The following is a 16,367-nucleotide window of genomic DNA, read 5'->3' as shown; positions in this document are numbered from 1 at the left end:
AAAGCATGCAACAACACTCCTCTACCAAAAAAACCCTGGTAACATCCAACCAAATGGAAAAAGGAAGTTCCATTCCTCCTCTGATTATGATTCTTAAAACAAACACATGCAGATAATAGCCTCAAAACAACTACTTTCCCTTAAATAGAACAGGCTACACCCACTAAATATACATACAGACTTTTATGGCAAATACAAATGAAAACCAGAGCTGAAGCACCACTCAGCTTAAGTCCATCTTATACCAAAACCACAAGCACAATGGCACTGTAATAAAGAAAACAGAGCTGACAGCAAATTGCTTTACTCTTTTTTTCCATAGAATGGTAAAGCATAGAAGTTTACTTTCTGCAATGAAATTTAACAAGCTTCTTAATACACCGAGTTCTAGAAAATCTCATTCCCACCACCACCTGATTGCACTGTTAATATTAATTCATATTTACAACTGCCTTCTTTAGAAGGCCACTTAATGAACGCTTCCTGTTGGACTTTCCATTTTATTTGGGCCTTAATTCTTTCCAAACAATGATTCAGAGCCATTAAGAAATTTGCAAGAACACATCCAAGTGGCAATAAGCAATGCTTTTCAAAATAATACATAAAAAAGTTATCACAACCCCTGTATTTCCATCTGTTCCACCTCTCCTTAGCTTCTGTTTCAGAGGCAGATGAACTTTCAGCACACCAAGAAAATTACTTCTGTAATAAAGGGAGGATACTAAGGGTTACAATTTAACCATGGACAAAAAGCCAACAGCTTTGTTGCCAGAAGAGGAGACTTCAATTCCCTCTTACTATGTCCCTCACCACAAGCTCCCATCCCCTCACTCAGTTTACTAAATTAATTAGCTTGAAGAACCCAATAAATTAATTTTAACTCTCCAAAATAAGTTGAGAGTCTTACATTGTACAATGTGCATTTTGTATCTGAAGCGTGTGTTTTAAGAGATTTTTCCCTAATAAAAGGAAAATATAAGTGTCTTGGAAACTTTGCAACTGTGTATGAAAAGGTTTAATTCTCTTGTTCAAGACTTCATAAAACAAATATTAAGTTTTGATTCACTATTCCCATTTTGACTCAAATAATAGTTCCCAATTGTAAATTCCTTCTTAGGCCTTCAACTCTAAGTAACCTGAACTTAACAGTCAATACAAGAAGGCAAAACTCCAAGTCAGGGAACTATATTTTAATCACTAAATTTAGAAGAGGACGAAAAAGTCAGGAGTATCTTAAAACAGAGCCTATCTTTATCTTCCTACCAGTTTTAAAGAAACTGCTCATCACTATGTAAGATCTATGTTAGCTTACAATTGAAAAACATCAAGTCTGAGAGCGATTCCTATACAGCTACGGCAACTGTATCTCTTGTGAGCCATGAAAACCAGCAGAAAACACAGCTTTAGGGTGTGCAGAAGCCTCACTGTTCCGTGGAAGCAGCCACCCTTTCAATCTCTTTCTCTAGAAAGCTGCAAGCAGTGCCAAACGTCATTAGAGTGGTGCAAGTTACCTCTGCGGATTAGATCCCCAACAGGGAATCTTATAAACAGCTCAGACTCTGGTGCCGAGATTGAGCAAGAAGCATCTGAGGATCAGAAACTAACCCCTGACCAGCCTTCCTTTGACTAGAGCATGTGACAGCAATTTGATTTTTAATTACACTGTCTCAGTACCATGTCTTCCATTTCTCAGGTGCTTGAGAAGGTAATAAAACAAGCAACATTTAAGGGCAAACCTCCTTTCATAGTACAGCTGTAACTCTGTTCTTCAAAGTCTAGAAATTGGGAACAAGGAGTTAAAATACTAACAATAGCTTATCTTCAAATTAGTTACATTTGAACAAAGATTAGTTACCCAACACAAAAACAGGGCTTGGTAAGAAATATATTTCCAAGTTAATTAAGTACGTGATGATAAAATTCTAAATCCATCTCCACACCACGCTATCAGTGCTCACCTCTCTGTGCTAGAAAAGTTTGCTTTAGCTCCTTGAACAAAAGGTCAACCTATAAACAGACAAATTTTACTTAGGTGTCAGTAAAATAAGAGGTCACCAAAAAGGGGAAGTTCTGACCCAAAACAGAACCAGCTTCTACATCATGAAGTCAGGGAAGCAGACTTCAGTCAAAAGTACATTTCCATCTTCCATGGGGACTCAAAATAAAACTTCAAAATTAAACAGAACATTCTCAAATAATCTAGGCACACTCCAAAACCGTTCATGCAAAAAAATCCCCTGAAACATCCATTTAAGAAAAATTCCCTTTTACCACTTCAGTTCCCTTAAGTAAAAACCCAAATGAGTCACTGCAGTTGGATTTAGAAGTGACAAACTCTAACAGAGGAGTCTGTCGTCAGTGTAACTTCCACAAAGCACAGTAAGCTTTCCACGCGTTCCTCCCTGAGACCGAGCTTTGACTTGGTTGGTTTTTTTTTTAAAAAAACCCACACTCAGTGACTGAAATCGCACAAGAGCATCCATATCGGGGAACAGGGAAGCTTCACTATCCGCTGAATCCGCTCTGCAGTATCCAAAGTAGGACAGTCTGATTTTACTTCAAAACCTACCATAACACCACTTTTTAATGTGCACTGACATGATGTGAGCAGAGCAGTATCTTTCCACTACCTCAAACAGAGTTGTGCCAAAATCACAGGTACCCCAGTGATTTATTTCAGCCTGGACAATTCTCACCCCCTGCAAGTGTCAAAAAAGCTTTTCTCTCCATAATTTCAAGTCAATGAATAATACTTTTAATACAAAAACATGTATTCAATTCGGAAGAATGTTTTAGGATTCACATGTGCTTACACTTTTTTTTATATGTATATACATTTTTTAATTTTTTTAATTTTTTATATTTTTTATATGTATATATTTTTTTATTGTCATAAACCCCTTTATCTTTTGCAATGCTTGGGAGGACAAGTTTACACTGAATCAATTTGCAACTGACAAACACCCTCAAAGAAGTAGAGTGAGAAGTTTCTCTGAGAATTTCAGAGAAGAGCCTCACATTTTAGACAATATGTACTCCAACAGCCACGTTAGAACCCATCTGGCAAGTTTGTAAGCTAAGCTTTCACTCGGTCATCTTATTTCTAGCAAGACTATTTTCTCATGAAATGCATTACTAATGTTCAGTGGAAATCTGAAGAAGTTGCAGCACTTATGACAATCAATCTTACTGTAGAAAATCACAGATGTCTCTTCGTGAACACTCCTGGACATACACAGCATCTGCCTGTGACTCCAGCAAAGTTATTAAAATTAATTTTGAATCTGGGGATGTGTGCGCATTTCTCATTGAGTAGGTAAAGCGCAACGTAAGATTTTACAGCTCTACCTGGTTTGACACAGCTCTATCGTATCCGGTAGACCAGGATCTGAAAGAGTTAATTTTATCAGAGGCAGCAAGATCAGCTGATCAAACAGTGCTTTCCACAGTGACCCCTTCCTGTTTTCTGTTTAGAACTGCAAACTTGAACTCCAGCAACCAACAAACCTCAAACAATTTTACTTCTTCTTTCAAGAAGCAGAAAGCAAATCAAAAAAAGAACTTGCATATATTCCTCATTCTTTACAGAAAAGCTCTCAAATCACATTTATGAGTACATTTTAAAGTTTAAATTCATTGCTTTTTCACATTTTACTAAAAGCTAAAAAAAAAAAAAACCACAACCCTTTTTTTAAAATTAAAATGTTGTTACATTTGAGATTATTTAAACCAAAAAATCCCAATGGCCATGTTCAAGCTCCTTGCTGTTGCAGATTTTGTTACGGGTGACCATTACACCCATGGAAGCTTTCAGAGTTTTTCCTTTCAGATGAGAGAGTAAAAGGGAGAGGCTGAAGTTTAAAGGATGAATTTAAGTTTGCCCTGCGGTTCCCTAACGCAAGACCAGCTGTGCCCCTTCTCACGCGTGTAGTTTTGCTTTCTGTTAGAAATGCTGTAGGAATTAAAAGCCCAAACCGCCTCGCACTTTCTCCCTAACTAACAATGTTGCTCTCTTCAAAACAAACAATTGTAGAAAGGAAATAACTCCCTCAAAAAGGGAGTTAATAAAAATGCTGCAGGACATGCTTACTCACAAAGGCACGATTACACTACACAGTTTCAGTGGAACAATATTTTTAGGAAAACATTTACTTACGATTTGATTCAAATGCCATCAAAACTTTAAGATGGAAAACACAGGTAACCTCTGTCCCAGAATATTAGTATTCAGTGGTGGAAAGTTAAGTCAGATATAAATTAAAAGCAACAGGAAGTCAACTGAACGGAAGAATGAATTAAGGAAAATCAATTAGAAGCAGTCGAGCAACACAGCCAAATACCAAGGCAGCCCAGTGATGTTTAAAGCCCAGACCGAGTAGGTGACTCAAAAGTAGTATTCAACAGCAGTTATTTGACGTTTTCAAGAAACTATTTTCACAGAAGGCAATTTGAGCATAAATTTACCTCCAGAACTGGTCCAGCTCCTAGAATAGTTCTCTCCACACCACTTGCGTACCCTTTCTGGCTCAGCGCCGTGAGACAGTGAATTAAGAAGTTTGTGCTTTGAGTTTTCCCAGACCCACTTTCACCTGATATAACTATGCACTGATTAACGTGTTTTTTAAGCATTGTGTGATAAGCCACATCAGCAATGGCAAAAATATGAGGCTCCAGCTTCCCAAGCTGATGATTCTCATACATCTTGACATATTTCGGATTATAAATGGGCAGGAACTTGAAGGGGTTAATTGCAATCAAAATACTTCCTGCGTAAGTATAAATTTTATGTTTTAGAAAGCGACATTTGAGATTCTCTAGGAGCGTTGTCTCCGTTAAGTTGGGGAGATTGCACAAGTCATCAAAGTCCTCCTGATGCCATGGAAGAAAACCTCTTTCAACCAATCGTCGAGCATCTGTCTCCTTGGAAAGCAACTGCATCTGGACGTATTTGATGGTCCCATCAGTGTTCCTCTCTTGTAAAAGAAAGTAGTACCCATCCTTTTGTGGATGCTCATCCTGAGCACGACGAGGCCAAAGTAAAACCCTATGAACAGGAGAATCATTTATATCAAGTACCCATTCTTCACCACCTGATTCTTTCACTTCCACGAGCACATAATGTTTCGAGACATCCAAGTTTAAGATATTAATCACATCCTTGATGACATCTGAAGATGTGCTGTCCTTGGTTGCTGTCACTTTGCAGCAGGGAGCACTTTCTGTTGAGAGTTGGGGGTAAATATGAAGATTATAGGCTGCCTTTGCCTGGCAAACTGCACCGTCAGCATCTTTTAAACTCATTCTGCCCCCAAATGGGCTTCAGTCTTCCACCTCTGCTTAATATGCAGTGCCCATCGTCTAAAAAAATAAAAAGAAATAGGTCAGATGTTAAAAAAAAAAAGTGTACAAAAGGTATTGGGACAAGGTATCAAGATATTCTGGTGGGAGGTGTCCCTGCCTGTGGCAGGGGGCTTGGAACTAGACGATCTTTAAAGTCCCTTCCAACCCAAACCATTCTAAGATTCTATATGATACGATCATTTTCTGGCAGATGAGAATGAAGTTATTAAATAGTCAAATTACTAAAGAACAAATGCACTATTGATGCACATCAGTGATATTATTTCAGTCTCCTTAGCCTATCCCATGGAGTGGTCAACTGCCAAAACATCAACCCTCTCTTCATTTTTCCCTCTATTCCCATGTCATCCCCATCTCCCTCTTACGGCAATACAAGCATTCATACAGCCACAAAGCAAACCGAACTGGGATAAATGTCCAAATTCAAACTTCCTGGTTTCCCCAGGTTAGTTTTAACCCAGATAATTTCCCTGACCTGGTTCACTGTATGACTGCACAAACATTTATTCATCCTCCCACACAAACCCTTCCTTAAAGCTGCACAAGCAGCTTGAGGTAGAAACAGGGTTTTGATCACTTCTGAAATCAGCAGCGACAGTTTCAAGCAGCCATGAACCACGGCAGAAGGAGCAGTGCACAGCTGCAGGGAGGAAGACAGTTCTGACACTGCGATTCACACATTTTTTTCCTGTTTCCCTCAACTGAGCTCTTTTCATGAAAGGTACACAATGGGTACAGTATTTACCCCCACTCAGCTTTAAGGAAGCAGTGCCTATAGCTGACCAGGGCAAATCCTGCTGTCACCTCCTTCTAACCCTGCACACCATAGTGATTTCTTGAACATGCCTAATATACCCAGGCAAGAGACTGCTAACTTCACTCGAGTGAACCACATCCTTGCTACAGAAAGGTTTGAATGTGCTTTTTGTCTTCCATTTTAGGAAAGTAAGATTAGTCTTATTGCAACTACTTTTCAGTTCAGCTAACAAGATCCCAAATAACCCATTTAATTCACAAACTTTTATAACACTTTCCCCACTGGGTTTCAAGAACCTCACGCGTGAATCTCCAAGAATCATTCATTGTGATTGCTTTTTCCTCCTTTCACCCGCGATGGAGGCCAGCAACCTAACTTCAAGCTAACATCAACCTCAAGGAAGTCAACCTCCTCCTTACTGCCAAGTTAAAAGCCTCAGACTTCATAACATTCTGTGCCTTTGCCAGCGATTCTTCTCTCCACTGCACCTTGGTACACCTAGATCACCAGGACCAAGTCTGCCTATATTGCTTTAGTTCAACAGTTTCTTACCTTACCAATGGGTAGTACAAGGAAAAGGATAATGAAGTATCCCCCTTTGTTTTTAACAGTTTGTGAAACTTCATGCTCAGAATATCAGTTCAATATTTTTCAAGAACAAACTGTTCTAATTATACACTTACATGCTGAATATATATATTTCAAAAAAAAAAAAAAGGCAGAGAAACAGCAATTCTCTTTGCTTTTTGCCACTAAACAACTGCACATGAACTTGCATAAGGCCACAGAGACCAATCATTTCAAATTAAAATCAGTAGAGTTGGAAGCATTTAGCTGCCACTTCCACTGCAAGTAATGAATCACTTCACAGAAACATATGACATAGTTCTTCCTCATGCACAGCCTCAGAGTAGAGAAGTGTGCTTTAAGGGAACTCTGAATAGTAAGCTTACAGAAGACATTGTTATGCAAGCTGGATCATTTCTAGTGGCTACTCATCAAAAGGAAGGCTGAGCAAGCCACAGAGAGCAAGACAAACCACAGCACATCTCTAGTCAAGCTCTGTGATCCCTCTGAGAAAGTCAAATTTCATTCTTCATTCATTAAGCAGAGTTTATTGCAAGACCTTGGTCATACAGAAGGATGGACCAGGGAGCTCAAAGTTCCCTCTCCATTTCCTGTAATTATCACTGACCAGTGGCTAATAAGGCTGAAGTACCTTTGAAGTAGTTATGCAAGTGTAAAGCATTCTTCACCAAGCTCAAACACCTTAACACATAGGAGAATCTACAGCAGACTGCTGCTCATGGGGAAGATGAATCTGGAGCACAGACAGAAAAAAAGAACAAGAGTGACCATTTTCCTCTGAAGTTAGCCAGCCAGTTCAAGGGAGACAGTCTTGTGCAGACTTCCTTTTTTTTTTTTTCCCCCAGCAATTAGTTTCAGACACACGGTCTGGTACAATAGAGGAAGTCCCCTCAGTAACCATTTTCACCAAAACTGCACCCTAAGAAGCGTGGCACCAACTTTTTGAGCTCACAGAAAAGCTAAGCTTAGGTGCTGATCTCTGACTTTATGGGTATACATTTCCTAAGCTCATCTCATATCAGCTACCGAAATATATCTGGTACGTTGCTCAAGCCTCCCATATCACACTTTCTAAAGAGGAAACTGGAACACAGATGGCCTCTTCACTACCAGTGAAAAACCCAGGCCAATTATAGCAATCAGCAATGCAATGGCTGGTACTGTCTGACTGAAAAACTAGAAAGAGAACAACCTCTCATCCTGAAGACAGATTTCCGACAAAGCAACATAAAGACTTCAACCTTCATGTACTTATGCTACATACAGATTTCTAAATTATGCAGTCGTCATACAACTTGATGAAAGTTCAAGCAGGCATCCATCACTCTATAGGAATGATCTGGGAGATAATCTACAGTAGAAAGAACCTGCTGAAACAGGATTTCAACACACAGTCCCATCACCAGTAAACAGAAAGACAGTCACCATAACACTGCCCCATTTTAACCAGATATGAAATCTTGCTTGCTTTCAACAGCGCTGAGCTTTAAGACTGCTCTTTCACTCAACAAGTTAAGACAGATATGCTAATTTGAATCATTTAATACTGATTACGAGGCTTTAAGAAGAAAAAAAATTTAAATTCTGAAAGTCACTTAAGGAAGAATAGCACCCAATTACTGTTAATTCCTTTTAACCAATTCTGCTTTTGTTACCTACAGTTTATTTACCCGAAAATGCATTACATGAGTCCTAGAAGAAATAACACGATGCTTAAATTCTTCTATCCGAGAATCAGAATGAGGATATCTAGTCATCACAAACAGAGGCTTGAGGAAAACCTGTTAGTCTCCAACTAGTTGTAATTTTCTTAGAAAGGATATCAAATTTATTTGATAACACTGCTCTAAAAGAGACGGACTTTGGTATACCTCTGACTTCAAACTAAACAATATTGCAAGCAACAAATTAGAACATAAAAGCAAAAAGGCATACACTGAACAGATTATAAATTGGTTACCTAATGAGTTCCAGGATTCAACTAAGGACAGGGTATCATCAAGCAACTGCAGGATTAGATTCTAACGAAGCTGGATTCCTGGCATCAAAGTAAAAATTTTCATGATGGTTCTAAAAGAACGAAAAGATGGAAAGAAAAGAGTTACTGATAAAGAATGAATCATAGAGAGATTGAGAAGGCAATAAGTAATCAAAAACCTACACCAGTTACATAGTTCAGTAGTATAGCAGCAAGAAAACAAATGCTAAACAAATTTCAGCTCAGTTTACAGATACATTTTCAAATTTATCCAAGAAACAATCCATACCAGAGAGACAGAATGGGAGCTATCCTGAAATAGGCTTGAAAACCATAACAGGTAATCATTTAAACATGGTATTCTAATAGAACAGGGAATGTAATTCCCAGATACACATCAAACGAATGCTTAGTTAGGCAGCCATATTACCCTTGAACTCGGAAGGTACGTGACCAATACTGCATCTAGAATATATTTGAAATTCAATGAAGAAGCTGAGATAAGAACAGCAATGACAACAACAACAACAAAATCTGTTAGAAAATACCCTCTTAGAACAAAACACTCTGGAAGCTTTGTCTATGAGAAACACGTAGAGGAGACTGATATCAGTTTAAGTCCTTGCCCGAGAAACTAGAGTTTGGTAACAATCACCAGTCTGGAGGACAAGGCTATAACACAAGCCAGTAGCTGGAATTCAAAGCTACACAAACTCAGGATAACATAAGACACAAACGTCACCAGAAGGCTATCCTACACTGCAAAAACTCATCAAGGAAACACAAGGCTGAATTCAGGTGCAGAGAGTACTGGAGGAAAAAAGGAGAAATACCAGAGTAGAAGGTAATAATGAAACCGTATTGGTCAGCATGCAAAACAGCAAACTCAGGAAAACAGCAGCCCAGCTGAGTTCTTCTGTAGATGGAAATTCTGCAAAGTTACTTCAGTTTTTTTTCAAGACCCTTTCTTACAAGAAGCCCCTTTCCAATGCATGGGAAATAAACAAAGCTGTGTGTTAGAGAATTTAGTAAGTGGGAGGCAGAAGCTGGCACTAGGTGCACATCAACTAATTTTAGACTTCACATTCAGACTCCTTCCTGTTTTCCTTAAGATGTTTTACTTTTCACAAGCCTTTTCTAGCACAAGTACACATCTTCACAGCACTTAAAATTTACTAAGTACAGTCATCAACATCTACAAAACCCAGCAAAGCATTATTTTTCACCATACTCCTGTTCTACAGATGCAAACACAGAGTTAGGCAAGCTGGGCAACACAAAAAGTCAGACACACAAAGCTTTTGCTTCCCACCTTTTATTCAAAACATTAAACTGTATCAATTCTGTGGGTGTGAGTGGGGCAACAGCTGCACGGTATTAGTGTGTTAAAGGATATAGTGACATATGGTTTGCACCCTTGTGACAGTGGTTTCGTAGTTCCAGTGTAACATACACAATTTAATGGTAGTTATTTCAAGTGAAATTGGAAAGAAGTAAATCTGAAATAGTGCTAGACAACTTTAAATCTAAGTACTGGTTACAGGCCACCTTTACTCAACTAACCTAGAAGGATAATTCCAACAGGTCTAGAAGAAAAGGAAGAAAGTCTAACCAACCTAAAAATCTCTTTTCGGAGTTTTGTTACTTTCCCCTACCCTATCCTTTGCAGGTTTTACAGTGATATTTGTTAATAGCACTAACATAACAAGCTTATAAAGCAACACTCTAATGTCATATTTATTTTTATATTAACTATCAATTAGTATTTTCATTTCCTTATAAAAAAAAATAAAACCCCACTGGGATTATCAAACACTAATCTAAGTGAACATGAGGCTGTGCTATTTAGTCCATTATTGAAGGATTGATTATCTTTGCCACTTAAATGACTGAGTGTGGCGGTGCGCTCTCCCCGTTTTTCCCCCCTTTTCCCCCACCCCCCGGCTCCTGCTCAGGCCACGGCCATCACGACATCAGTTGTGAGAAGTTGAACCTGGACTTTGGGGGATGGCTGGCAACACTCTGGAGTGGGGACCTAGATATCTTGTTCCCATGAGAATATGACTATAGGTCAATTATCTTACTCTATAAATAGTGGACAGTCCAAGAGCTCTTTGAGCCCTCCTATATGGCAGTGGGCTGCAAGCCAGGATCTCCCCTTGAGCGAGGATGCTTGTTTAAGGTTCTGCTACCCGAGGCTGAGAGATTCCTTGCCACAACAGATTCTCGGTGAGCGACTAATAGCATGCTAAACTTGGAAATCTCAGCTAAGTAACATAAAGGACTGATTGCGCAGATATAATCCTTTAGCCATAAACCATTGACCAAGTCTGGGACTAGGATTGGATCCAGCCGCATCCAGACTCCTCTCTGAGGAGGAGTTTAGAAAGCAAGGGGGTCCTTTCTGAACCTCATGACTCAACAGGAGGGTCTCCCTGACAGCTTGTCTGACCCTGTCCTCTGTGTAGTAAATAACCAAGTATACCTTGCCATTGAATCTTGTAAAACACCGTCGCATTTACTACTAATATCATTAAATCACTGTTTCACCTTCATAAATATTTCCCTACTTCCCTCTTAGGAGTGAAGTCAATCACTCTGCCCACGACACGGAGTAAGGCAACATTTCAGGTAACTATGTCAATAGTTTGTAGAAGAAATGGAGTAGGCTACATAATTTATCATACATCTGCAATTTTACTTTCCGCTCAAACAATGTCAATAGAAATAGAAAACCAAAAATTCCAATTCTACACGGTAATTTTGATGGTATTTTCTAAGTATTTTCAAGTCCCCATTAAGCCAATTAATTTTTTAATATGCAGTAAAGCCAACAGTGTCCAATAAATAACATAGTAAAATTCTAGAGAACATGGCCCCAGTCAGCACAGGGTATCTGTTTAGTTTAAATAAGGCCATAATTTGAAGTCACATATTTAGTCAATGAATCACAGTGAAGCTAAAAACGGAAAGCTACCATTACAGCAAATCTGGTGAGAATGAACTTTATAATATTCCAGTTTTTCACATTTTCGTGTATTTCCAGTGCTACATCCCTCAGACTGAAAGATTCAAGCTTCTCCCATTTTTCATCAAGTAATTTTCAACACAAAAGTAGAAACATATCACAAGTACTTAATATCCAATATTCTCGAGCATCACCAATGACCATCCCCAAAAGAGATCCCTCTGTCTGATCTAAAAAAATTAGCAAAAATATTCAGCTATTACTTATCCTTGATTTCCAAAGCAAGGAGTTTCCAGCAAAATAGGATACAGAGACACTCTAAAGTTTCCACAATTAACTGCGCATTACAGGTAAGGCAAAAGCCTCAATCCCTGTGTTACCTCATGTCATAGGGATATACAGTTGCTGTTAGTTAAGCATAATTAACTTTAATATTTTCCAGTATTCCAGATATTTGTAGATTACCTGAAAATTGCTTTGCATTCTAGTGACACTTCAATATTTTTCTTGGTCATAAAAAGTTCTGTTGGACTAAACAACTTTAGATCCTTGGTTTTCTTTAACGAAAAGCTCTTGGCTTTTTCTGCTCCAAAAGGAGTAGTTCCGAATGGAGCATGCAAATTTACAACACATTTGTTACTACTCTTTGTAATCAACCCTGGCAGAGAAGTTACTGCCACAGACTGCCTAACAAAGGAGAAGCTGGCCTGCAATGCAAGTAATGCAACGTAATACAGGAAAAAGTCAAAGAAATAACCTTCATTACAGGCAGTTCCCTCTCAGATACCTTCTCTCTGCTCCCTACAGCCCTGTTCCAAATATACGCCCTCAAACCACCTAAGACGCAGACCTCTACTTCCTCTTAATGACTCAGATGCACAATTAAAGCTGAAGACAAGGATACCTTATCAGTCTTACAGTGACAGAAAAGGTCTATAGCATGTTATTACCTTAGAAAAAGCATGATGTCAGAGTTAGAGATGTGCGCTTGGGTATGATTCAGAGGAAATGGAAAAGTGGCCCTGTTGACAAAACAAGGAATGAAGGCAAAAAACCCGAGAGTGTTAGTGGCAAAGAAGATAAGCCAAAAAAAAAACCTTACAGGTGAGTCTACCACCTTTTGTAGTTTTCTTAATTTTATCCTTAATAGCATTGCAGTTGTCAGTAAAGGGAGTAAAAATCTCATTGGTTTAACGCTGCATTTACACTGAAATTTTCTTAAGAAACTCCAAGTTGAACTTTTGTGTGAATTAAGAAGAAGAGGAGTTCATCAGTAGAACGCAGATATGTCAAAAATACCTTTTAAAACACTTTTCTTGTTAAATATTGCTGGTCTTTAAAGGAAGAGCATATTTTTCTAGGATCTGCATTGAGTTTCATTTGGTAATCAGATACAAACAACACAATAAAGCCTAGATAAAAGCAACTCTACAAGCCACACTTCAGTCACCTGATACACGAAGAAAACATGATATACCAGAGACAAAACCTCTGAATTTTCATTTTCTGAAGCAAAGACAGTCCTAGTCCTTTCAGAAGTCCTTTTCAGAATGTTAAAATAACCATTTCTTGAAGAAAACAAATCCTCATGAGCATCTCAGGCTTTATTTCTCCTTGATATTAGAATAAGTAGGTCTTGTTTCTTAGAAGTGTGATTAATAAACACTTTCAGCCTTCAAATTCATAAAAAAGTACTGAACCACAAACTTTCTGTTGAATCATAATTTTTCACTCTTTTCCGTGGCTGCTGAGATAGCTAATACTGTTGCATCTTTCAGGAATTTTTCCTTTTTAAATGCCTAAGATATGCGAATCATGGTATTTGACCATCTAGCTAAGGAAAGGCCATATTTAGCCTAAGCAACATTGAACTACGTGCACATGAGTCAAACAGTTATTCATACACAGGATTATTCAAGAGTTCTAATGTTTGAATCATTATTTGCCAGAAAACTCAGTCTGGACAAAGCATTACTTTCTAGGTGAACCTCACTTAAATTTTTCATCAGCTGCATTTACTCTTCCTAAATTATTTAGTTCTATAAGAATTTTAGGTTTCACAGAAAAACACAGACTTATGAGCTTTCCCACTCTGATTAGACTATCCATGTGCACAGACAGCTGCCCTCTCATTGCACAACTACAACATTCAACCACTGAAAAAGTTTTTTGTTGAGACAAACCTTCAAATATGGTGAAACAAAAAAAAAAAAAACCAACCACAAAACAAAAAAAAAAAATAAAAAAAAACCCCAAACAAACCCCAAACAACCCAAACTGTACAGTCCTACAAAAACAGTTCCATCACATTACTGCAGTAACTCCTGACTTTTATGCTGATAAGTAAACACGAATGATTAAGGAAAGGCTCTTAGATGCATCATTGTGAAAAGCACAAACTGTTATTGGACTTTAAACGTAGAGCAGGTAAAGAATCTCATTGTTAGTTCAAAGACTAAAATAATCAAGATTAACTCTTTTCTAAAGAAAGCCACAATGAATCTTGAAGCTAATATGAATATACATATGCATCAGAAGTTCCCCATAATGCTTCCCCTGTATTAAATGGATTTGTTCCTGACAAGATTCCAAGTTAAAGACACCAAAAGCTTCCTAAAACTTGATGGGTGTGACACCAACATACTAAACGGGAACACAGGCTTACCTCACACCATTACTTTAGGGCAAGTACTTCAGTTATGTATTCCAGCTAACAGACCTGAAATCAGAGAGCTTCTAATTACACATGACAAACTCTTATTTGCAAACAGCTAGGTAGACAAACCAATACTGATCCACCTCTAGGAGTAATGTGGGAGGATGCTGATGACATCTTTGAAAGGCTAATTGCATTTGCCAGAAGCCTGAGATCATCTCCAGCCCTTTGCTACACTGCCGCCCATTTCCAGAAGGTGAAATCAAAGAATACTGTACTCATTTGCATCCAAAGTACTTCTCACTTTTCACAAACAGGACTTACAAACAAAGCTGGGTAAGAGTTTTGCCAAAATACTTACAGAATAATAGAAAATAAGGCTGGAAATTATACTGGGAAGTCATCTTACATCAGGATTGCACATACCTATGTCAACAGTACGGTCACAACAGTCATGAATCAGGATAGTACTTGGCTACTTTTAGCCTACAAACACGTAAGAAAAAGATGTTTCCAGATTGCAAAAGTTTTACTTTCCAGAGATTGCAAAACCAAACTTACCAAAAAGACACAGCACTACCAAGATACAAAGAGCTAGAGGCATATATCAACTAGGCAATGATGGTCACCATGATAAAGCATGCCCTCAGCACGGCAGCAGCACTGATACTGTCAAGAGCTGCTCAAAAATAAAACAAAGAAACAAAAGAACCCAGAGAGTTTTAACGAATTTTTTGAAAGATGCCGAGATATTAGTACGAAAGGTTACAGGCTGTTCATACCCAGAGCTAGAGACATCGTGTGAAAGAGCAGAAAGCAGGAGATGGAAGTTAAAACACCGTGCCCTGATCAAGATCTTCCCCCCGCACATCGCCCGGGAGACGGGAGGCACAGCCGGGCGGCGAGGCATGTTCCTTCCCGTGGGGCACGTCCAGCTCTTCGGGCACATCAGATGCAAAACCAGTCAAGCACCAACACATCCGCCACCGCGTCTCTTCCCAACCCAGGCAGCCACCCCAGAGCCAGGGCTCCAGCCCCGGAGGGGCGACCCGAGGAACGGCCCCCGGGCCCCTGAGGGAAGCGGCGGAGCCCCTCGGCTCCCGCCCGCCGGACATTTCCCCCTCAGAACCCCGCCGCCCGTCGGACACTTTCCCCTCAGAACCCCGCCGCCCGTCGGACACTTTCCCCTCAGAACCCCGCCGCCCGTCGGACACTTTCCCCTCAGAACCCCGCCGCCCGCCACACTGGCCCCAGAGCTCAGCGGTCTGTGTGAGACTCGGTCCTTCTAAGGCGCCGCCACCACCACCGAGTTCGGTCGCCCATAGAGGAGGAAGAGGAAGGAAGAAACAAAAGAGAGCAGGCACCCACCGGGGGTGCGGGACGCCGTTTACCTCAGCCGGTGGGTGAAGCGCTGGCGACCAGCACCGCCGCCCGCCACAGGCCCCGCCGAGGCGCCGCTCGCCACTTCCGGGTAGGGGGAGGCAGGGCGGCGCCCATTCAGCGCCGCGCGCGCACTGCGCATGCGCTGCCCCCCTCAGCCCCGGGGTAACGGCGGGCGGCGCTCGGCCCAGGCCGCGTCACTCCCGCCCGAGGCTACCGGCAGGGCTCGGGAACGGGCACTCGTCGGGAGCCAAGTGCTTCCTGAGGCGGGACCCGACGGCGAGAAGCGGGAGTGGGTGGATTCCTGTCAAAACCGAAGAACCCCAGTGGGAGCATCACCTCAGGGCGCGGTGAGGGCTCCTGCTGCGGGGGCGGCAGCGGCCTCCAGCTGTTTGTCAGGGCCTTGGGGCAGGACGTCCCCACTGTAGCCTTTTTGGGGTTCCCCGCTTTGTCCTGGTTTGAGTGACACAGGGTTAATTTCAGTAATTTTACTTCTCACTGAGGTCTCTTCCTAGTGCTTGGGCAAACTGCACTTTTAGAAGACTCTAGTGCCTGAATTGGTGAAAATATTTATTTTATAGATACCTGTGATATGTGGGTTTTAGGCTCTCAGTGTTTTTGAGCTCCCCAGGTGCAGAGTGAGGAGTGAGACCCGGGCACTTGACCCAAGCTGCCAATG

The 16,367-nt window shown here is 40.4% G+C and overlaps 1 protein-coding gene across 1 annotated transcript in view; it reads right to left on the bottom strand.

The window, feature by feature from the left end:
- Positions 1 to 5,343, bottom strand: part of MYO9B (myosin IXB) — a 34,043-nt gene extending 28,700 nt beyond the window's left edge. Inside the window, 1 exon segment of the mRNA XM_074164002.1 lies at positions 4,465 to 5,343. Coding sequence (XP_074020103.1) covers positions 4,465 to 5,301 — 837 coding nt within the window. The 5' untranslated portion in view covers positions 5,302 to 5,343.
- Between the last annotated feature and the right edge of the window lie 11,024 nt (positions 5,344 to 16,367).

The sequence above is a fragment of the Numenius arquata genome, chromosome 25, assembly GCF_964106895.1.
Source record: "Numenius arquata chromosome 25, bNumArq3.hap1.1, whole genome shotgun sequence".
Taxonomy (NCBI): Eukaryota; Metazoa; Chordata; class Aves; order Charadriiformes; family Scolopacidae; genus Numenius; species Numenius arquata.
Note: the sequence above shows the minus strand (reverse complement) of the source record. Positions and strands in the feature narration are given on the sequence as shown.